Source organism: Polypterus senegalus, chromosome 6 (assembly GCF_016835505.1).
Source record: "Polypterus senegalus isolate Bchr_013 chromosome 6, ASM1683550v1, whole genome shotgun sequence".
Lineage (NCBI taxonomy): Eukaryota > Metazoa > Chordata > Cladistia > Polypteriformes > Polypteridae > Polypterus > Polypterus senegalus.
Window position 1 is genome coordinate 31,746,915 of NC_053159.1, and position 19,992 is coordinate 31,766,906.

At 41.2% G+C, this 19,992-nt stretch overlaps 1 protein-coding gene across 2 annotated transcripts in view; it reads left to right on the forward strand.

The window, feature by feature from the left end:
• Positions 1-18,547, forward strand: part of ldlrad2 (low density lipoprotein receptor class A domain containing 2) — a 56,709-nt gene extending 38,162 nt beyond the window's left edge. The window contains exons 3-5 of one of the 2 annotated variants that reach the window (XM_039755769.1): positions 4,544-4,693; positions 16,731-16,877; positions 17,188-18,547. In XM_039755769.1, coding sequence (XP_039611703.1) covers positions 4,544-4,693; positions 16,731-16,877; positions 17,188-17,429 — 539 coding nt within the window. In that variant the 3' untranslated portion in view covers positions 17,430-18,547. The remainder of the gene's footprint in view (positions 1-4,543; positions 4,694-16,730; positions 16,878-17,187) is intronic. The other variant, XM_039755770.1, reaches the window with a different exon arrangement.
• The last annotated feature ends 1,445 nt before the right edge of the window (positions 18,548-19,992 follow it).

The following is a 19,992-nucleotide window of genomic DNA, read 5'->3' on the forward strand; positions in this document are numbered from 1 at the left end:
CTTATAAAGGAGCCAGCTGCCTCACAGAGACAAGCCATATTCGGGAGGAAGAGGGATTAAGTTTGTCAGTGGAGGAGTTGAGTTGAGTCGAGTCGGAAGAAAAGAAAAAGAGAGAGAGAAGAAGTGCTGTGTGCTGTGTTGTTGGGCTGTACCGTAATTGGTGCCAGTGGAACTCAGGTGAAAAACATTTCCCACTGAATAAAAGCCTTTTATTTTGCATCACTTGTGCTTGGGTCCATCGTGTCAGGTGTTGGGAGGCTTGTGCACCCCCTGGTGGTTCACAAGAGAGGTTAATACAACATGTTTCTGCACCCAACACATGACACACCACCTCAGGATCCCAGATTAAGACCTGAGTGCAGCTATTCAATGGACGACACCTCAGCACAACACTAGATCAGATGGAATGGAAGGAACAGTGTAAGGTTTTTTTTTATGGTGGCTGGAGTGCCAATCCTTCATCATCCCTCAAGTTTTCCCTGTAAGTTGGAGGACTTGCTCTCAGGACTGAATGCAGGTTAATGTCATACCCAGGATGGAGCAATTGCAGGTTAAGGGCCTCACTCAAGGGCCCAATGGAGTGGAATCACTTCTGGCATTTACAGGATTTGAACCAGCAACCTTCTGATTTCCAGTGCAGATCCCTTGCCTTAGAGCCACCACTGCATGCACAAGGGATAAATCTAATTAAATATAAATAATATTAATACTGGTATCCTACAACACTGCTTTGTATCATTGATCCATTTAAGATATCCCTCCTCACATAGAACCAGCACCATAGAATGGAGGTACCAACAACAATGAGAAACATCAAACTTGTATCATATTTGAAATTTATGTGAACCATAACAGGTTCTTGGAATGACTTGGACCAGGCTGGATGATCAGTTGAACTACTGGTTTAATATATCAGACCCATCCTTCTTCAATTGGTGAGCCTACATAAGGGCCACCAACACATTGCTCAAAAGTTTTTATTTCCAAAGTCCACCACATTGTTTCTGTTAGATAGCATCACCCTCATGTCCATCCATCCATCCATCCATCCATCCATCCATCCATTATCCAACCTGCTATATCCTAACCACAGGGTAACAGGGGTCCGCTGAAGCCAATCACCCTCATGTCCACATCCTTTAATCAGAAATTATTATTGGTTAAAGCCCCCACAAAAATGAAGTGAATAGGCGGTCACACCAAATCTTCTTATATAATACGCTACTGTGGCTGTTTGTTGGTCTGACCAGGTTTTTAAATCACTTGTAGCTCGCAAACCGTTTGACCTATTGACCTGAAATTTGGTACACATATACTACGTGACATCTACTATCAACTTTCAGGGTGATAATTGACCTCCAAGGTTATTCCTCTTTTTATTTTTATTTTATTTTATTGTAGAATCAACTCTCGGCAGCAAGCAGCAGGGTGGCCGTGCGGTGCACGCGTACGGGTGCCGATCTCATCCCTACCACCTTCGCCGTCACTTCTCCTACCTCTTATCTTATCTCATATCTTAAATCATTCTTCAGGCAGATTGAACACTTAAGTGCCAGCTTAAGTGAAAAATTAAAGAAAATATACTAAGTAATTGCAACACAAACACTGACTTAATCAGTTTTAACACGAAAAGATGCCAACGAAAGAAGAGAAGAAGCGAGCTGCTAGGGTGGAGAAAAGAAGAGCTGCTCAGGAAACAGCCAGCGCATCAACCTCTGAGCAAACAAATGCTAAACGTACAGAGAAAGAGGATGAAAACTATTGGGCAATTGTATTCACTGCACGTTATCGTGCAGTACGCCATGACTGGTTATTAATAATTACAAAAAAAAGTTATAAAAAGAGAGACAGAATTCTGTAAAGGCTGTGTCATGGTGTGACATGTAGAAGTTGTTACAACTTAATAATAATAATAATAACAGTTTACACAATCTTCCTGTGTCTGTACTCGGCTGCCTGACTGTTCTATACTGGCCCAATGTTTGCATGATGGACCCTGTCTGGTGTTCTTTGCACCCAGTAATTCTAAGGATAGACTCCAGCCTCTCCATAACTCTGACTTGTGTTAAGTGGGTTCAAGATTGTTATAATAATATTGTAACCCTGCTGGGTTAGGTTTACAGTTAGGGAAAGACTGCAGCTCTTTCTGCAAGCAGTGAATGGAGGTCATTCTGTTATTTTCCACACCCCCCTTTACACATCTTGCCTTTTTGTGCTTGGGGTAAAAGAAAAGTTGAGTGTCATTTAAAAAAGATGGTGGGTTTTCTTTTGGAGTAGTTGGTGTTAGCTGTAAAAGCATCTGTGTTAGCTGCTTATTTTTGTTTGCGAGTCACTCTCTCCAGTCTCGTTGTTTGCTTTGGCTGCAATATTAATAAAAAAATAAGTAAAAATGTTAAACCAATATTTATAATTCTTACATATTACTACTTTTAACACACTAACATGTATATCACTATTAACAGGAGTTTAGCATGCCACTAATATTTAGTTTTACCCTTTCTCCACACCTGGCGCTTTGTTGCAGATGGCCTCTTCCCGTACCTTCCAAACATTTTGACTTTAAGTGTAAAGATGGCGATCAGGGACGTCTCTGGAACTCGCTGGTCACTGACTCCAGCAATCTGACTCCTGATCCTCAGCTGGCTGCTTTTGTAGAGCTCACATTGGTGAAGGGTGCGGTGCCAGCAGTGGTGTTCCAGGCATACAAATAACACACCGCATCTTCAATAAGATTAGCAAACACTTCCAAGTGCTCTCCAGCTGAACAAACTATCAGGAGTGTTTTGAATAAAGGAAAAGGTTAATGGCTGCTTTGAGCTGGCCTGCTAGTGCCATTGAGCTCTGCCGAGGAGTAATAAATTATGGGGGTTTAATGTTCACCCTACAAAGCCTGATACACATGATAGAATGACAGAGCAGAAACAGTGCAAAATGTGACCTTGTAATGCATGTAACATCAAATCCTGGATCAGCTGGTATATGTCTAAGACTGAAAATGTCTTCAATACACAGTCCAGGAGTGGTAAATTGAACATTTTTGTTGTTGTCTGAAAAAATACTGCTTGGAGTTTGAATGTTCTCCACATGTCAATGTGGGATTGCAACTCCTGCCAAAGACATGTGAGTCAGTTTAATTGGTGGCTCTAAATCAGGGGGTGTCAGACTTGGACCTGAGAAGGCTGCAGTGGCGGCAGGTTTATTAATTAGGGATAAGTTAGTACTTTTTCTTTAAACTTCATTGACTTGCTTATTGTTTGGCTTCTGGTTAAGGAAAAAAGAAAACAATGAAGTGTTCTGACTCTTAAAAAGCAAGCCGTTTAAAATGAAGGCAATAGACAGATATTTCAATAGTAGCAGTAATTGTCCCCTAATTGAGAGAGGCCTGGAAGACACTGTTGCCCAGCAGGACCCAAGTGTGAGACCCCTGCCCTAAACTGATCTAGCATAAGACACTGTTGGTTATTTCACCTGGTATGTGTGGACATACAGTATGTGCCCCTATAGACTGGCAATACAATACAATACAATAAATTTTTGTATAGCCCAAAATCACACAAGAAGTGCTGCAAAGGGCTTTAACAGGCCCTGCCTTTTGACAGCCTCCCTGCCTTGACTCTCTAAGAAGACAAGGAAAAACTCCCAAAAAAAATCTTATAGGGAAAAAATGGAAGAAACCTTGGGAAAGGCAGTTCAAAGAGAGACCCCTTTCCAGGTAGGTTGGGCATGCAGTGGGTGTCAAAAAGAAGGGGGCAATACAATACAATACATAGAACAAAACAAATTCTCAATACAGTATAAAAATAAAAAATTTACAAGTACGGAGCAGAATTTAACAGTAGATGATATCACATAATATGATTTGGATTTGTTTAGAGTTCAGGAGACCTCAGCCATCAAACTGACTCCCCCAATTGGCCATTCCACAGCTGAAACAGCGCTGGGCCAGCCAGTCCGATTCCTGTGATCCTCCATCAGGGATGACTTTACCTTAGGCAGGCAAAACAACTTGGCAGGTGGGCCGTGGCACCAAGTGCCACATTTGAGTACCAACAAGAGAAACAGAACAGATGAGGGTTAGCAAAAAATTATAACTATCATGTTACTTATGTTTTAGTGCTAATGACTAACAACACAGATGCAGTCTGTACAGATAATCAGCAGCTCTAGTCAGGGTATGCTAAACTGAAGTAGTGAGTCTTCAGCCGAGATTTAAAAACTGAGACCGAAGGGGCATCTCTTATAGTAGCAGGCAGACCATTCCACAGTTTAGCAGCCCTGTAACTAAAAGCGCAAAACTAAACTGGCACCCAGCTGGCATAGAGACTCTGGCAATGTGTGACACTGAAGTAAAAAATGGGAAGATAGAAATATTGCAGGGAGAGCTTAAATCTATCACACATCTTATTTTTGATTCCTAATACCATCTTTGTACCAATTCGGTGTTTGCTTTACTATATTTATGGGCTGTTCTACACATCCATTATGTCTGTTTAGGCTAATCAAGGAAACCACAAGTAATTATTGTTTTTTTTGCTGTTTTAAGGTTTCAACCAGTCAGAGTGCAGCTGGGAGCCATATTTCCAGTGCTGGAATGGCAAATGCATCCCTTCGACTTTGGTCTGTGATAACAAAGAGCTAGACAACTGTGGAGATGGAAGTGACGAGTCGCCGCTGCCACCAGCCAGGTGCCAAGGTTAGAGAATGTCCACTGAAAGTCTGTCCACTGGGACTTAATGAGCCTGAACTGACCAGACCCCATTACCTGTATCGTCCACATTTAATGACTTGGTGTGGGTGTGCCACGTGATGGACTGGTTCCCTCTCCAGGATGACCTGTGCCGAAAGCTGCCAGGATTATCCATTCGCTCAAACACTAGCCTAAAATTGGATGAAGTGGGACCTAAATTAATGGATAGGTTGATGGTATTTGATTTTTAATTTATTAGCTACTCTGCTCCTCACAACTCATTGGCAGCTTTAACACCATAAAGATAAAAATCCATACCTACAATTAGTGTGCATGCTTTCCAAACAGTACAAAACATAACACTTCCACATAGACCACAGATTGCAAAGTCGACCAATCATATAACGTCATATGTTAGCAGGGTGCTGTCCTTCAATGCTGCTGTAAGGCCTGTCCTTGGGGACACTGGGGTGCTGTACTTTTCTAGTCTTTTGAACATCATTAAAATTCACAGTTGAATTTCTATCTTTAACAATATTCCATTGGACACATAATAGCTTCATTCTTCCGTTTACTAAAGGTAATAGATCATTTCAACCCTCCATCACTAGCAGTTTATCAGGTGAGTTTACTTGTTAGCAAGGCTGCAACCCCCCAATTCATCTGCTTTATGCCAGAAGACCACCATTCAAGTCCATGGCTTTAAGCTGAATTTGTTTAAAGTGGGCCTGCCTGTCTTGTGTCTCCTGCTTCCAGGTCAGGCATTGTGTGACAACTAAACACATTGATGAAGCCATCAAATCCAATTCTAGAAGCTGTCTATGTCAATACAAGATGGTGCAACTCTGGACATGTAAACGTTAAAATCTCCACTTGCTGCAGGAACATCAAACTGTTGGCCGTAAGTTTGCGACCCTATTACTTGCCCAGAGAGTTTGGACACGTCATTGTTGTTATTGTTTACATCCCTCCTCGGGCGGACATGGAGAAAGCGGATGGCATCATCCATTCTGCGGTTGCTAAGTTACAAACACAGCACCCTGAGGCGCTTGTGCTAATGGCTGGAGACTTTAACCATGTGACGCTGGACAAAACATTACCTGCCTTCTCCCAGTATGTGGATTTTAACACCCGGGGAAACAGGACTATCGACCTACAGTATGCAAACATTAAAGATGCATACAGCGCCACCTCACTGCCTGTGCTTGGGAAAGCAGATCATAACCTGGTCCTGCTTCAGCCTCACTACAAACCAAGAGTGAGGGCGCTACCTACAACCACACGCTCATTCAGGAAGTGGTCCCCTGAGGCAGAGCAGGCTCTGAGAGACTGCTTTGGAACTACAGACTGGGATATCCTGCAGGGGTCACATAGTGAGAACATTGAGGAGGTTGTTGACTGCACTACTGACTACATCAACTTCTGTATGGACATTGTAGTTCCAGTAAGAACAGTATGCTGCTATGCTAACAACAAGCCATGGATTACAAGTGACATCAAGGGCCTTTTGAACCAGAAGAAAAGGGCTTTTAAAGGCAGTGATCAGCATGCGCTGAAGCACGTGCAGAAGGAACTCCAAGTCCAGCTCAGGGCGGCGAAGGAGCAGTACAGGAGAAAGCTGGAGCAGAAGTTGCAGAATAACAGCATGAAGGAAGTGTGGGATGGAATGAAGATCATCACTGGCTGCAGCTCGCAGCGGGGTGCCACCATTGAGAGAGATGTGGAGAGAGCAAACCAAATGAACAACTTCTTTAACAGGTTTGACCACCCTAACCCACTCTCACCTCAGAGTACTGCACCCTCCACCCATTCTTCTGCTGATACCAGCATAGGAGAGAGTTTGCCCTAACCCACAATTACAGCAGCCCAGGTAAGCAGAGAGCTGAGGAGACTTTGTGCCAGCAAAGCAGCGGGTCCAGATGGAGTATCACCACGACTGGTGAAAGCCTGGCATTGGAGCTGGGGAGTCCTCTACAGCGCATTTTCAACCTGAGCCTGGAACAGGGGAGAGTTCCAAGGCTTTGGAAAACATCTTGCATCACCCCAGTCCCAAAGGTATCACGTCCTAGTGAGCTGAATGACTTCCGGCCTGTTGCTCTGACGTCACATGTGATGAAGACCATGGAGAGGCTGCTGCTTCACCACATGAGGCCACAGGTCCTCCACGCCCTCGACCCTCTGCAGTTCGTATACCAGGAGAAGGTGGGAGTGGAGGATGCCATCATCTACAGTATGTGCTACACCAATTCCTCTTCCACTTGGACAAGCTGACAGATATGGGAATAGATTCATAGCTGGTGGCATGGATCGTGGACTATCTTACAGACAGGCCTTAGTATGTGCATCTCAGGAACTGCAGGTCTGACATTGTGGTCAGCAACACAGGAGCGCCGCAGGGGACTGTACTTTTTCCGTTCCTGTTCACCCTATATATACTCAGCAAAAAAAGAAACGTCCCTTTTTCAGGACTGTGTATTTCAACAATAATGTTTTAAAAATCCAAATAACTTTACAGATCTTCATTGTAAAGGGTTTAAACAATGTTTTCCATGCATGCTCAATTAACCATAATCAATTAATTAACATGCACCTGTGGAATGGTCGTTAAGACCTTAACAGCTTACAGAAAGTAGGCATTTAAGGTCACAGTTCTAAAAACGCAGGACACTAAAGAGACTTGTCTACCGACTGTGAAAAACGCAAGATGCCCAGGGTCCCTGCTCATCTGCGTGAGGCATTAGGCATGCTGCAGGGAGGCATGAGGACTGCTGATGTGGCTAGGGCAATAAATTGCCATGTCCACACTGTGAGACGCCTAAGACAGCGCTACAGGGAGACAGGAAGGACAGCTGATCATCCTCGCAGTGGAAGACCACGTGTAACAACACCTGCACAGGATCGGTACATCCGAATATCACACCTGCGTGACAGGTACAGGATGGCCACAACAACTGCCCGAGTCACACCAGGAACACACAATCCCTCCATCAGTGCTCAGACTGTCCGCAATAGGCTGAGAGAGGCTGGACTGAGGGCTTGTAGGCCTGTTGTAAGGCAGGTCCTTACCAGACATCACCAGCAACAACGCCGCCTATGGGCACAAACCCACCTTCACTGGACCAGACAGGAGTGGCAAAAAGTGCTCTTCACTGATGAGTCACGGTTTTGTCTCACCAGGGGTGATGGACGGATTTGTGTTTATCGTTGAAGGAATGAGCGTTACACCGAGGCCTGTACCCTGGAGCGGGATCGATTTGGATCGATGGCTAGGGCCATTCCCCCCAGAAATGTCCAGAAACTTGCAGGTGCCTTGGTGGAAGAGTGGGGTAACATCTCACAGCAAGAACTGACAAATCTGGTCCAGTCCATGAGGAGGAGATGCACTGCAGTACTTCAAGCAGCTGGTGGCCACACCAGATACTGACTGGTACTTTTGATTTTGAGCCTCCCTTCATTCAGGGACACATTGTGAAACATTTTTAGTTTATGTCTTATGGTGTTGACTCTTTTAGTGTTCATACAAATATTTACACATTAAGTTTACTGAAAGTAAAAACAGTTGAAAGTCAGAGGATGTTTCTTTTTTTTGCTGAGTATACATCGGACTTCCAATACAATTCGAGTCCTGCCATGTGCAAATGTTTGCAGACGACACTGCAGGAGTGGGCAGGAGGAGGAGTATAGGAAACTAATCAAGGATTTTGTTAAATGGTGTGACTCAAACCACCTACAACTGAACACCAGCAAAACCAAGGAGCTGGTGGTGGATTTTAGGAGGTCCAGGTCTCTCATGGACCACTTGATCATCAGAGGTGACTGTGTGCAGATGGAGCAGACCTGTAAATATCTAGGAGTGCAACTGGATGATAAATTGGGCTGGACTGCCAATACTGATGTTCTGTGTAAGAAAGGTCAGAGCCGACTATACTTCCTTAGAAGGCTGGCGTCTTTCAACATCTGCAATAAGATGCTGCAGATGTTCTATCAGACAGTTGTGGTGAGTGCCCTCTTCTACGTGGTGGTGTGCTGGGGAGGCAGCATAAAAAAGAGGGATGCCTCACGCCTTGACAAACTGGTGAGAAAGGCAGCCTCTATTGTAGGCACAGAGCTGGACAGTTTGACATCAGTGGCAGAGTGACAGGCACTGAGGAGGCTCCTGTCAATAATGGAAAATCCACTGCATCCACTGAACAGGATCATCTCCAGACAGAGGAGCAGCTTCAGCGACAGACTGCTGTCACCGTCCTGCTCCACTGACAGACTGAGGAGATCTTTCTTCCCCCACACTATGCAACTCTTCAATTCCACCCGGGGGGGGTAAATGTTAACAAAACTATTGTCTGTCTGTTATACCTTCATTGTTATCACTCTTTAAGTTAATATTGTTCTTTATCAGTATGCTGCTGCTGGAGTATGTGAATTTCCCCTTGAGATTAATAAAGTATCTATCTATCTATCTATCTATCTATCTATCTATCTATCTATCTATCTATCTATCTATCTATCTATCTATCTATCTATCTATCTATCTATCTATCTATCTATCTATATATAGTGCCTTTCATCTATCTATCTATCTATCTATCTCATCTATCTATCTATCTATCTATCTATCTATCTATCTATCTATCTATCTATCTATCTATCTATCTATCTATCTATCTTTATTTTAGGGGTGCTGCTAACTTGTGCTTGTGCTGTTTTCTCCTTTTTTGTTTTAGGCTAATTCCGATAAGGCTGAAGTTAGAGACTTATTGACAAATACTTATTTATACAGGTTTGTGGTAACAGGAAAAGACAAATTTTTAAATGTACTAGGGGCTTTGCCCCCTGCTTGCTTCGCTCACCAAACCCCTAAGACCCCCCCACTCCCCGGCCAGCGCTACGCACCGGCCACTTTGCATCTCTGCTGCTCACGTTGTGAAGAGGGGGGATGAATGCACCCCAAAGAGACGCGGTAGCTCCTCCAAAACCCCCTCTTAAACGGTGATACAATGGGAAACAAATAATTTTTTTTTACCTCCTCTTTGCCTGATCAGCTGCTGGTTTGCTGCAGTTGCCGTGCCATATGATCTACGTGACGCACTTCTGTCATATCAACTATGTCCATATATTCAATTTCTTTTCACTTTTACTTTTTCATCAAAATCGCACTGAATTTTGATTCTGTGTTTGGAATGACACCGTGACAATGCAACGTATAACTGCCTGTGAGTGAATATCGTTTCTTTTTCTCTACAACAAATGTGTCTGCCAATAGCATTCACACAAATGAGAAATAATTTCCCTCACGGGATTTCACTTTCACTAAACAACAAATCTTTTAATTCTCACAGATACGCCTCTTCATTGGGACGAAACACTACTTTGTTTTTCCCTGATGGCAACACGAATTATGCAATCTACAAGTCTCTGACTTAAAGTTTAAATCTGAACAATATATTCCATGTCTTTTCGCTGTTCTGTTATTTCACTGAGCAAACATTTCCATTCGTGCTAATGTGATCTTTACTATCCTTTTTTTGAGACTTTCAAACATTTGTACTTCCATTATCTCTAACCTGCTCTGCATGTGTATCACGGCAACGTTTTTGAATTCCTTACGATGTTCTACTTTGTCATTTACTCTTTGTCTTTTATTTCTGGCCCCGGGCATGGTTAAATCTCTTGGCACAAAGACTTGTTTCGCGGGGCATGAAAATGTCTCTCTGAGAAAATCACATCTCGTCTCCTTCCAACCTTCCAAGATTTTTTTATAATAGAGAGATACACTAATATGTGTGGCTGGTACAGTGGCGCAGTGGTACCATTGCTGTTTGCATAGAATTTGCTTGTTCTCCCATTGCTTGTGCGAGTTTCCTCCGGGTGTTCTGGTTTCCTCCTACAGTCCAAAGACATTTAGGTGAGGTGGATTGGCTGTGTTACAATGGCCCTGCTGTGTGTGTTTTCCCTGCAATGGACTGGCACCCTGTCCAGGGTTTGTTCCTGCCTTGTGCCCTATAATACCTGAGATCCCCCCGTGACCCTGTTCAGGACAAAACGAGTTAGAAAATGACTGACTGATGTGTATCACCTGATCAAAAACTCAAAAGATGAAATTCCATATTTTCTTAATTTCATTTGACTTTTGCTCAGTCTGATGCAGGAACACTAGTTAAATTCACTCAGTGCGATGAACTCAAGTGTTTAATAGGCGCTCCAAACTGATGAATTGCGTTGGGCCACTTTTTCTTTTTCCCATGAGTTTTTGACAAAAGGGGACTTGTATATTTACATTTTTCAAGAATAACAGTGTCTCAAAAAGGATTGGTTAGGATCGTCAATGGAAAGAAAACGGCAGAAAGTTAATAAAATTTGATAAGCAAGTTAGCTTCAGCAAAAGTTAGGAAAAGCAAATTCTGAAAATCAATCTGCTGAGATTCTCATGAATAAGCTTTATATTTCACATAAATTATGCTGATACTTTAATGACCCATAATTTGCTGAAAGAACTTCATTATCTAATGTGTTTCATAACCAAATACTGTAGTTGCTTTTCTTAATAAATAATGTATAATTAAAAAGTGGTAGCCTTTTGGAGACTAAATCTCTCTGAAAATCAAATTAACACCTTTAAAAGCTTAGTTTTATATGATGTGCATGTCATAAACTGTCATGTGAAAAAGTAAGTACACCTCATGGAAATTGTTGACTTTTCTACCTTAATAAAAAATACAAGTATTTGTGTTGCTGTGTCTCTGCTATCCAACAGATGGCGCATCACAAACATTAGCGCTGCTTTATGATTGTTATATAACAGAGAGATAGCAACTGGGCGTACATACTGCATTGCAAACGTTAATGCTGAGGTCTACATTAATTACATAGATTTCAACCTGCCTTAGAGAGGAAGCACTGCTAGTCCACATTAATAAAGTATAAAGTGTCTCTTTATCTGTCTGTCTGTCCATCTGGTTTCTATGGCTCTGTCATTCTAAAAGATGTCACTTGACAGACATTTTTAGTAATAAAATGCATTGCAATTGTCATTCCAACAGATGGTGTATTGCAAACATTAACACTCCTTTTACAAATCACTTACCAAATAGCATATAACAGAGACATACACATTGCAGGGTGCGCTGCAAATGTTAAAACCGATGTTGAATACTTAGATTTCAACTCATCCTAGAGGTGGAGCACAGCTAGCTCACCTTAATAAAAGTACACATGTCTGTGTTTCCATCTGGTTGCTGTTGCATGTTTTGGCTATCCAACAGATGGCACGTCACAAACATTAGCACTGCTTTTACGAATTCTGTACCAAATGTTATTTAACAGAGACATAGCAACTGGACACACATACTATATTGCAAACTTTAATGCTGAGGACTTCATCGATTGATAGATTTCAACCCATCTTAGACAGGAAGCTCAGCTAGTCCACCTTAATAAAAGGACAAATGTCTGTGTGTCCATCCAGCTGCTATGTCTCTGCTCTCCAACAGATGGCACATCACAAACATTAACACTGCTTTTTCGAATCCCATATCAACTGTTATGTAATACAGACATGGAAACCAGATGGACATACTGCACTGCAGACGTTAATGCTGATGTCTACGTTGACTACTTAGATTTCAACCCGTCTGCTAGTTCAAAATGTGTCAACAAGCAAATGGTAAGGTCTCCCTTTGCTATTTTTATTTCAGTGAATGTCAAATAACAGATACAATGAAGTGTTGCCAATGGTGAATTTCATGCTTGATTCTGCACGTAACTCCTTTTAAACAAATTAGCTCAATTATGAATGCCTCATGTCCCAGAGTGATTTTCATTCAGAGGTCATGTTGTTTTATCTCGATTGATGTACAACAGTAGTCAGCACTGCTTTTAAATGAAAAAGCTTGATTTAGGCATGGGAAATGACCCTTGAAGATTTTCTTTTTAATGTGGCCATGTTGTTTTTGTGTTCAGTAATCCACAAATGATATTCAACGGCGCTTTAAAACAAAAGTTCTTGATTACAGATTGGGTTTCCCCCTGCACATTTTCATCTGGGCTTCAAAACAAAAACACTCATTTCATTTCTACTTGACCATGATGTTTTATCCTCTTGAAATGTATAGAGGTTAAATACAGTGCGTCCGGAAAGTATTCACAGCACATCACTTTTTACACATTTTGTTATGCTAGCCCACTTCAAAAAGGGTGGCCATCACACTTGTTAGCAGTCAGAAGCCTGTGTGAGATGTCAAATGTCTCCTGAATCAGTAAAGATATGTCAATGCTTAAAAAATGATTTTTTTCAGCATAAAGTGAGAATTCTTTTTGACTTAAGCTTTGAAATCAATCATAATTCTAACTTTATAGACCTTTAAAAACTGCTGATTGGATACAGATTTTCATTTACTTTGTAATTTATATAAGCAGTATAGAAAAGGAGGCAGTGTGATGTAGTGGGTAATGCTTTGGATTTCAAACCCTGAGGTTGTGGGTTCAAATCCTGCTACTGACACTGCGTGGTCATGAGCAAGTCACCTGACCTGCCTGTGCTGTAATTGGAAAACCAGAAGAAATGTAACCAATGGTATCATAAATGTTGTAAGTCACCTTGGATAAAGGCGTCAGACAATTAACAAAGGTTGTGTAAAGTTATTATTCATACTGTGGAGACCTTGTTACATGAAAAACATAAAAAAAATTGAAATCCTGAAAATAGGTACCATTTCATGGGTTCCCATACCTCCAAATTTAAAACAAAGTCACATTTTCACAGTTTTTGAGGTCTTACAATTCTTGTGGGGCAAGATGCAGAAATCAGATTTTTGTATTTTTTGGTAACATCATCTACTGCAGTGGTTCTCAAACTGTGGGACGGGCCCCCCTAGGGGGGCACAAAGTATCAAAAAGCAGGATGCGAAGATGTGAAAAAAAAACCAAAACAAATGAACTTAAACTATATTCTGATACTAGAAAAATAAATATAGTTAGAGTTAGATAAATGTCGATAAATGTTAAGTAGTTATAATAAAATATGCATCTATGATATATTATTAATCAAAAAAGAACAAATTGGTATTCGTGGGCTCCTTTCAAAAAAACGTTTTTGCGATTAAAACTGTTATGAAAACTCGGGTCACAAATACATAAAGGTTGAGAAACGCTGATCTACTGAATGCGGTGGGTTGGCACCCTGCCCGGGATTGGTTCCTGCCTTGTGCCCTGTGTTGGCTGGGATTGGCTCCAGCAGACCCCCGTGACCCTGTGTTCGGATTCAGCGGGTTAGAAAATGGATGGATGGATCATCTACTGTATATGATAAGTAGCCCACCCACCAAAAATCATTATTCTCTTCAACCTAGTTTTTTGAATATGGTGTATGGCAGACAGCTGGGAAAGGGCCCCGGCTGGGATGTCTTCATAATAGAAGGACCTGGGGAGAAAGCGAGCATCAGGTATTATCTCCCCCAGATCAACAGATGGCACCCTCCTCAGGTTGCATCAGTGCCTTGTATTTCCACAGGAAGCCATCATGGGACTTGGAGTTTACAAACTCAACCCTGTTGGGTTCCATGGGTGCTGCCAGGGGGTGCTGCAGGGACGGCAGAGCCCTACCTCGTTGGGCTTTCACCTCACATAGAAATGCTTCCAGACCAGTCTAACATAACGTAAAGTAAAGTATTCCCAGGTGCATAAAAGAAGCTCAGTGCCTTCATTCGGAGAGCCAGAGTTGGGAGGGAGGAACAAGGATAAAGCTTGCCAGGAGGAGCAGAGGAGGCAGAGAGGTGCTGAAGACAGAGAGAAGAAGGGACAAAGAGTTACTGTGTGCTGCAGTGTTTGTACTTGTGGTGGGAAACACTTACAAAGGAAGCGTCTTAAACAATATGCTGAATTTATAGTTTGTTAGTTAGCATAAGGTCTGTGGAGGGATTATAAAGTGAGTTTTAAAGAATTCACCCAAAGTACATGTAAACTTCTGACTTCATCTGTAATAACATTTTTCCTTTTTGAACAAAATTGAATGTTTTTGATTTGGTTTTCTGGGAGTAAACTTTTTTCTCCCAAGCTTCCTCACTTTTCACTTTGTTGTTAGTACTGACCCCATTGCCAGTCTTCTGGTTGATGTTGGTGGATTGAGATGTCTTCACCCCTTGTTAAGGGACTCCCACAGTAACGTTCACGATTCTGGATAAAATCAGTAAAACAAACCCTGCAATTCCTATTTATGGAAAGGCAATTTAAATAGTAAAGACCCTTCTGCGACTTGTTTTGTTCTACATTTTGTGCTTTGGGAAATGGCTGTCTGTCCCAGTGGTTTTCATTTCCACCATTTTTTTCCGGCTTCCCTTTTATCTTTCTGAGTCCTCCTTCTCTCTATCAAGTCCTTTGGGAAGAGCATTTCCTATGCTCACAACAGATGAAACCATGACACAAGGGTGAAGAGTAGGGCTATGACAGCATGAGGGCAAGTGGTCCGGATAATAGTGTGCACAAAAAGGAGACAGGGTCAAGTCAAAATAAAAATGATTAAATCAAGTTAATTAAATTTATCAAATCAAAAGAAGTATTGTGAACAAACATCATAGTATGTGAAATCGAGCAGAACACAGGCAATAGTATGTAAAATGTTAAAGAAAGCCAAATTCAAAAAGTATTTACATTTAGACTTGAAACTCATCAACACAAGGCCCAGAATACTGTGGCTTCCAGAAGGGTATATCAGGCACAATACTAGAGCACCAGTGAACTCCAGCATGTTGTGGAAAAATCTTTCCTCTATTTTCAAATAAATCATTCTCCGATACCAGATGAACATGCAGAACGATTCCTTATTTGCACATAGATATTGACAAATGTCTCAGTTAATGTAGTGAGCAATCAAGAAAGCAATTCATTCCCTTTTATACTTTCCTATGACACTTACCTCATCTAATACATCACGTCATCTGACTCATAATATGCAGAAATCTATCATCTTAGCCAATCAACTACAACCACCAGTAAATTCATATGCATGTTGGTTCTTCCATTATTCTAAACATCGCTTCATTAATAGAGTTGTCTTACAGGTTTTCCCATTGATTTTATCAACTCTTCATAATAGGGGTGTTTGGCCTTCATCACTAGTTTGTTCTCGCTTCTTAAGGGGGTGTTTATTACTCATTTACTTCATTTTAATTTTATTAATTACATTGATGGTTCCTCTTAAGATGAGGCAACCCTCGTGTGTTCAAGCTTTAAGCAGCATTTAGATAACCCTTTAGTTACCTTCAGTCCTTTTCCTTGTGCTTTTAATAATCCATTGTCACAACTTCATTTAAGTACATGCTTCTATTAAATTGTAAGAATGATAATGTATTGATTAAAAATATTTATTAAAATTCTAGAAGTGCTCCATTTTCTTTTTCCTATGACCACTACACGGTTAGTATTGCCTTGCAAGAGAGCCAGATGATCAAGTCCATGAACAAACTGCATGTGAAAAAAGGGGCCATCAGTGGAGTTTATGCCTCTTCTTGCTACAGAAGAACAAAGAAAGGAACAATAAAAATGGAGATCAATGCTTTTGATAACCTATCCATTTCCATAATGGATTGTTGATTTTAAAGACAATACCTCTAACAGAAAAATGCAAATAAGGGGAAATTGAAAAGGTAAAAAACAGGAAAAACAGAGAACTGACCCTATGTGCCAAAAGTCTAAACAGAGTAAAAAACCACATTACCTTGTCCTCCCATTAAATGCTAACATTACTCAAAGTTATTGTCTGCTTTTTTATTTAATTTTTTTTTTTTTCATTTTTATTACTATTTAATTTAATTTTTTTTTTTTTGTATCAGTATACTGCTGCTGGATTATGTGAATTTCCCCTTGGGATCTATCTATCTATCTATCTATCTATCTATCTATCTATCTATCTATCTATCTATCTATCTATCTATCTATCTATCTATCTATCTATCTATCTGTCTATCATTCAGCCTCACTACTTTCAAGAAGCACTTATGGACTCTTTTAGATTGATTCTAGCTTTTCTGACATAAAATTTATCTCATTCAAGGTTCCACTTCCACAACACCTCAGAAATCAAGCAGAACAACCACAGAAACATTGACCACCTCTCTATCAATCAATAAGTCATGCAGCCATCGAGAGCACCACCACTTGTTGTCTCCAAGCCAGGTGGACCAGCCTGACGCTGTCAAAGGTGAGCCTGTTCATCCTTCTGTCAGCCCTTTTAGTTTCATTAAGTAGGATGATCCAAAATCAATAAATTACATTATAAAAGCCAGTTAATAAAAATAAAGTCAAATGATTATTGTAAACAGGATAAAAGTATGTTACCTCGTAGCTCTTAAGAAAAGTGGTGTTACTTTTCTTTTTGTAACAAATACAGGTAATGATCTCATCTAACAATCAAGGATGGGTTAAATTTAGTAGGCAGGTTGAAGGAAATTTCATAATAGCTTTGCTGTTTGTTTTACATTGCTTAACTTGCAAATTTGCTTGTCTTCCAGATTCGACCTATGTGTCTCTTGTGGTCCTTTACGTTACTCTTGGAGTGATTGCTGGGATGGTGTTCCTGTTCTGGTGCTGCTGGTCTCCAGGCTGGTTTGTGTGGCGTGTCAGCGTCTGTCGATTCCTCCCTTGCTGTAACTCAGTCTGTGCATCTTGTCAGCTTTGCTCTCGGAGCTGCACTCGACGTGAACACCGGTTGGCCAAAGTAACTCCACACAACACATCAGCAGTGGCCACATAATGTCTTCATATGCCATGATCTAGAGCCACAATGCCCTGGTGAACATAGGTGTGCAGGAGTGCAGTGAAGCCTTCCTATTTTCTAATACTGTTGATATTTTGAAATGAAAACCTTAGTCTTCACCAGTTCTCAGAGCTCCCACAATTCCTTTATTCATTGTATTTAATATAAATTAGTAAAGCTCAAATTCAGCTGATCAGAGAGTAGGAAAATTGCTGCAACCTTATCTGGAGAGACTTTATCAGAATGTTTCTAAATCAAAGCCCGTTGATTCAGGTACCGGGCTACTCTGGCTGAGCTGGAACTCGTGGAAGTTAAGATTGAATCTTGACATCACTGGAGTGGAAATTCTATCCATCTATTTGGGGAATGCCATTCTGGGAAGATGCCCTCTCTAGAAGCATCTAGGCAAGAATTTAATTTCCAGATTAGAAATAGATCAGAAACAAGTCATGAATGTCTCACCAGAGGCCCTCAAAGTGTTTTGGCTCTCTCTACACTCCAATGTGCTCTTTCTGTTGTTCATAATCTGTATTATTATTCATAAAGAAATATATTTATATAGCTACAATCTGATAAAAATGACTAGAAGTGCAACTCTTAATAAGTTTTGTATTTTGCATTTTTAGTGAAAACAACAAAATTATTTTTTATGTTGTACAAAGCTAAACTGCAATAACAAATTTTCTCAGTGGACAATAAACCTCTGAAGGTAAATACACACTGAGCATGTACATAATCCTGAGCAGTAAAGGTGACAAAGACAAAATCAAAATTGTGCTATCAGTGCAGAAGGTTTTAGGGCATCAAAAACATTCATTTACCAAAGCCATTTTTGGAATCACACAGGGTGCAAGCAATTCTGGGCCCACTGGGCATGGTACAACAGCCTTCCTTAGATGGGGTGCTAGACCATGGCACAGCATGCTCACCACCCATCAATCTTCTGAACTTGCTGGATCCTATCCCAGTGGGATTAGGGGAAAGGCAGCTGTAATATCATGGAAACATGCTTTGCTTTTCACAATGACCCTAAACCTTAGGTTCTTTCATACACTCACCTAAAGGATTATTAGGAACACCATACTAATACGGTGTTTGACCCCCTTTCGCCTTCAGAACTGCCTTAAGTCTATGTGGCATTGATTCAACAAGGTGCTGAAAGCATTCTTTAGAAATGTTGGCCCATATTGATAGGATAGTATCTTGCAGTTGATGGAGATTTGTGGGATGCACATCCAGGGCATGAAGCTCCTGTTCCACCACATCCCAAAGATGCTCTATTGGGTTGAGATCTGGTGACTGTGGCGGCCATTTTAGTACAGTGAACTCATTGTCATGTTCAAGAAACCAATTTGAAATGATTCGAGCTTTGTGACATGGTGCATTATCCTGCTGGAAGTAGCCATCAGAGGATGGGTACATGTTGGTCATGAAGGGATGGACATGGTCAGAAACAATGCTCAGGTAGCCCGTGGCATTTAAACGATGCCCAATTGGCACTAAGAGGCCTAAAGTTTGCCAAGAAAACATCCCCCACACCATTACACCACCACCAGCAGCCTGCACAGTGGTAACAAGGCATGATGGATCCATGTTCTCATTCTGTTTACGCCAAATTCTGACTCTACCATTTGATTGTCTCAACAGAAATCGAGACTCATCAGACCAGGCAACATTTTTCCAGTCTTCGACTGTCCAATTTTGATGAGCTCGTGCAAATTGTAGCCTCTTTTTCCTATTTGTAGTGGAGATGAGTGGTACCCGGTGGGGTCTTCTGCTGTTGTAGCCCATCAGCCTCAAGGTTGTGCGTGTTGTGGCTTCACAAATGCTTTGCTGCATACCTCGGTTGTAACAAGTGGTTATTTTAGTCAAAGTTGCTCTTCTATCAGCTTGAATCAGTCGGCCCATTCTCCTCTGACCTCTAGCATCAACAAGGCACTTTAGCCCACAGGACTGCCGTATACTGGATGTTTTCCCTTTTCACACCATTCTTTGTAAACCCTAGAAATGGTTGTGCGTGAAAATCCCAGTAACTGAGCAGACTGTGAAATACTCAGACCGGCCCGCCTGGCACCAACAACCATGCCACACTCAAAATTGCTTAAATCACCTTTCTTTCCCATTCTGACATTCAGTCTGAGTTCAGGAGATTGTCTTGACCAGGACCACACCCTTAAATGCATTGAAGCAACTGCCATGTGATTGGTTGATTAGATAATTGCATTAATGAGAAATTGAACAGGTGTTCCTAATAATCCTTTAGGTGAGTGTATGTGTGTTCATGGATTGTCAGCCATAGAGGCACTTGGAGTTTCAATCTGTCAGGTAGAGTTGTAAGAAAAAGTACATAAATTCTTTGGAATTCCCTGAATTTCTGCATTGATTACTCATAAAACGTGGTCTGATCCCCACCTAGGTCACAATAATACACAAACATGATCTGATTAAACTAATAACACAAAAACAGTTGTACTTTCCATGGCTTTATCAAGCACACTAAATAATCATTTACAGTGCAGGCTGGAAAGAGTAAGTGAACCTCTATGTTAATCTTCTTTTG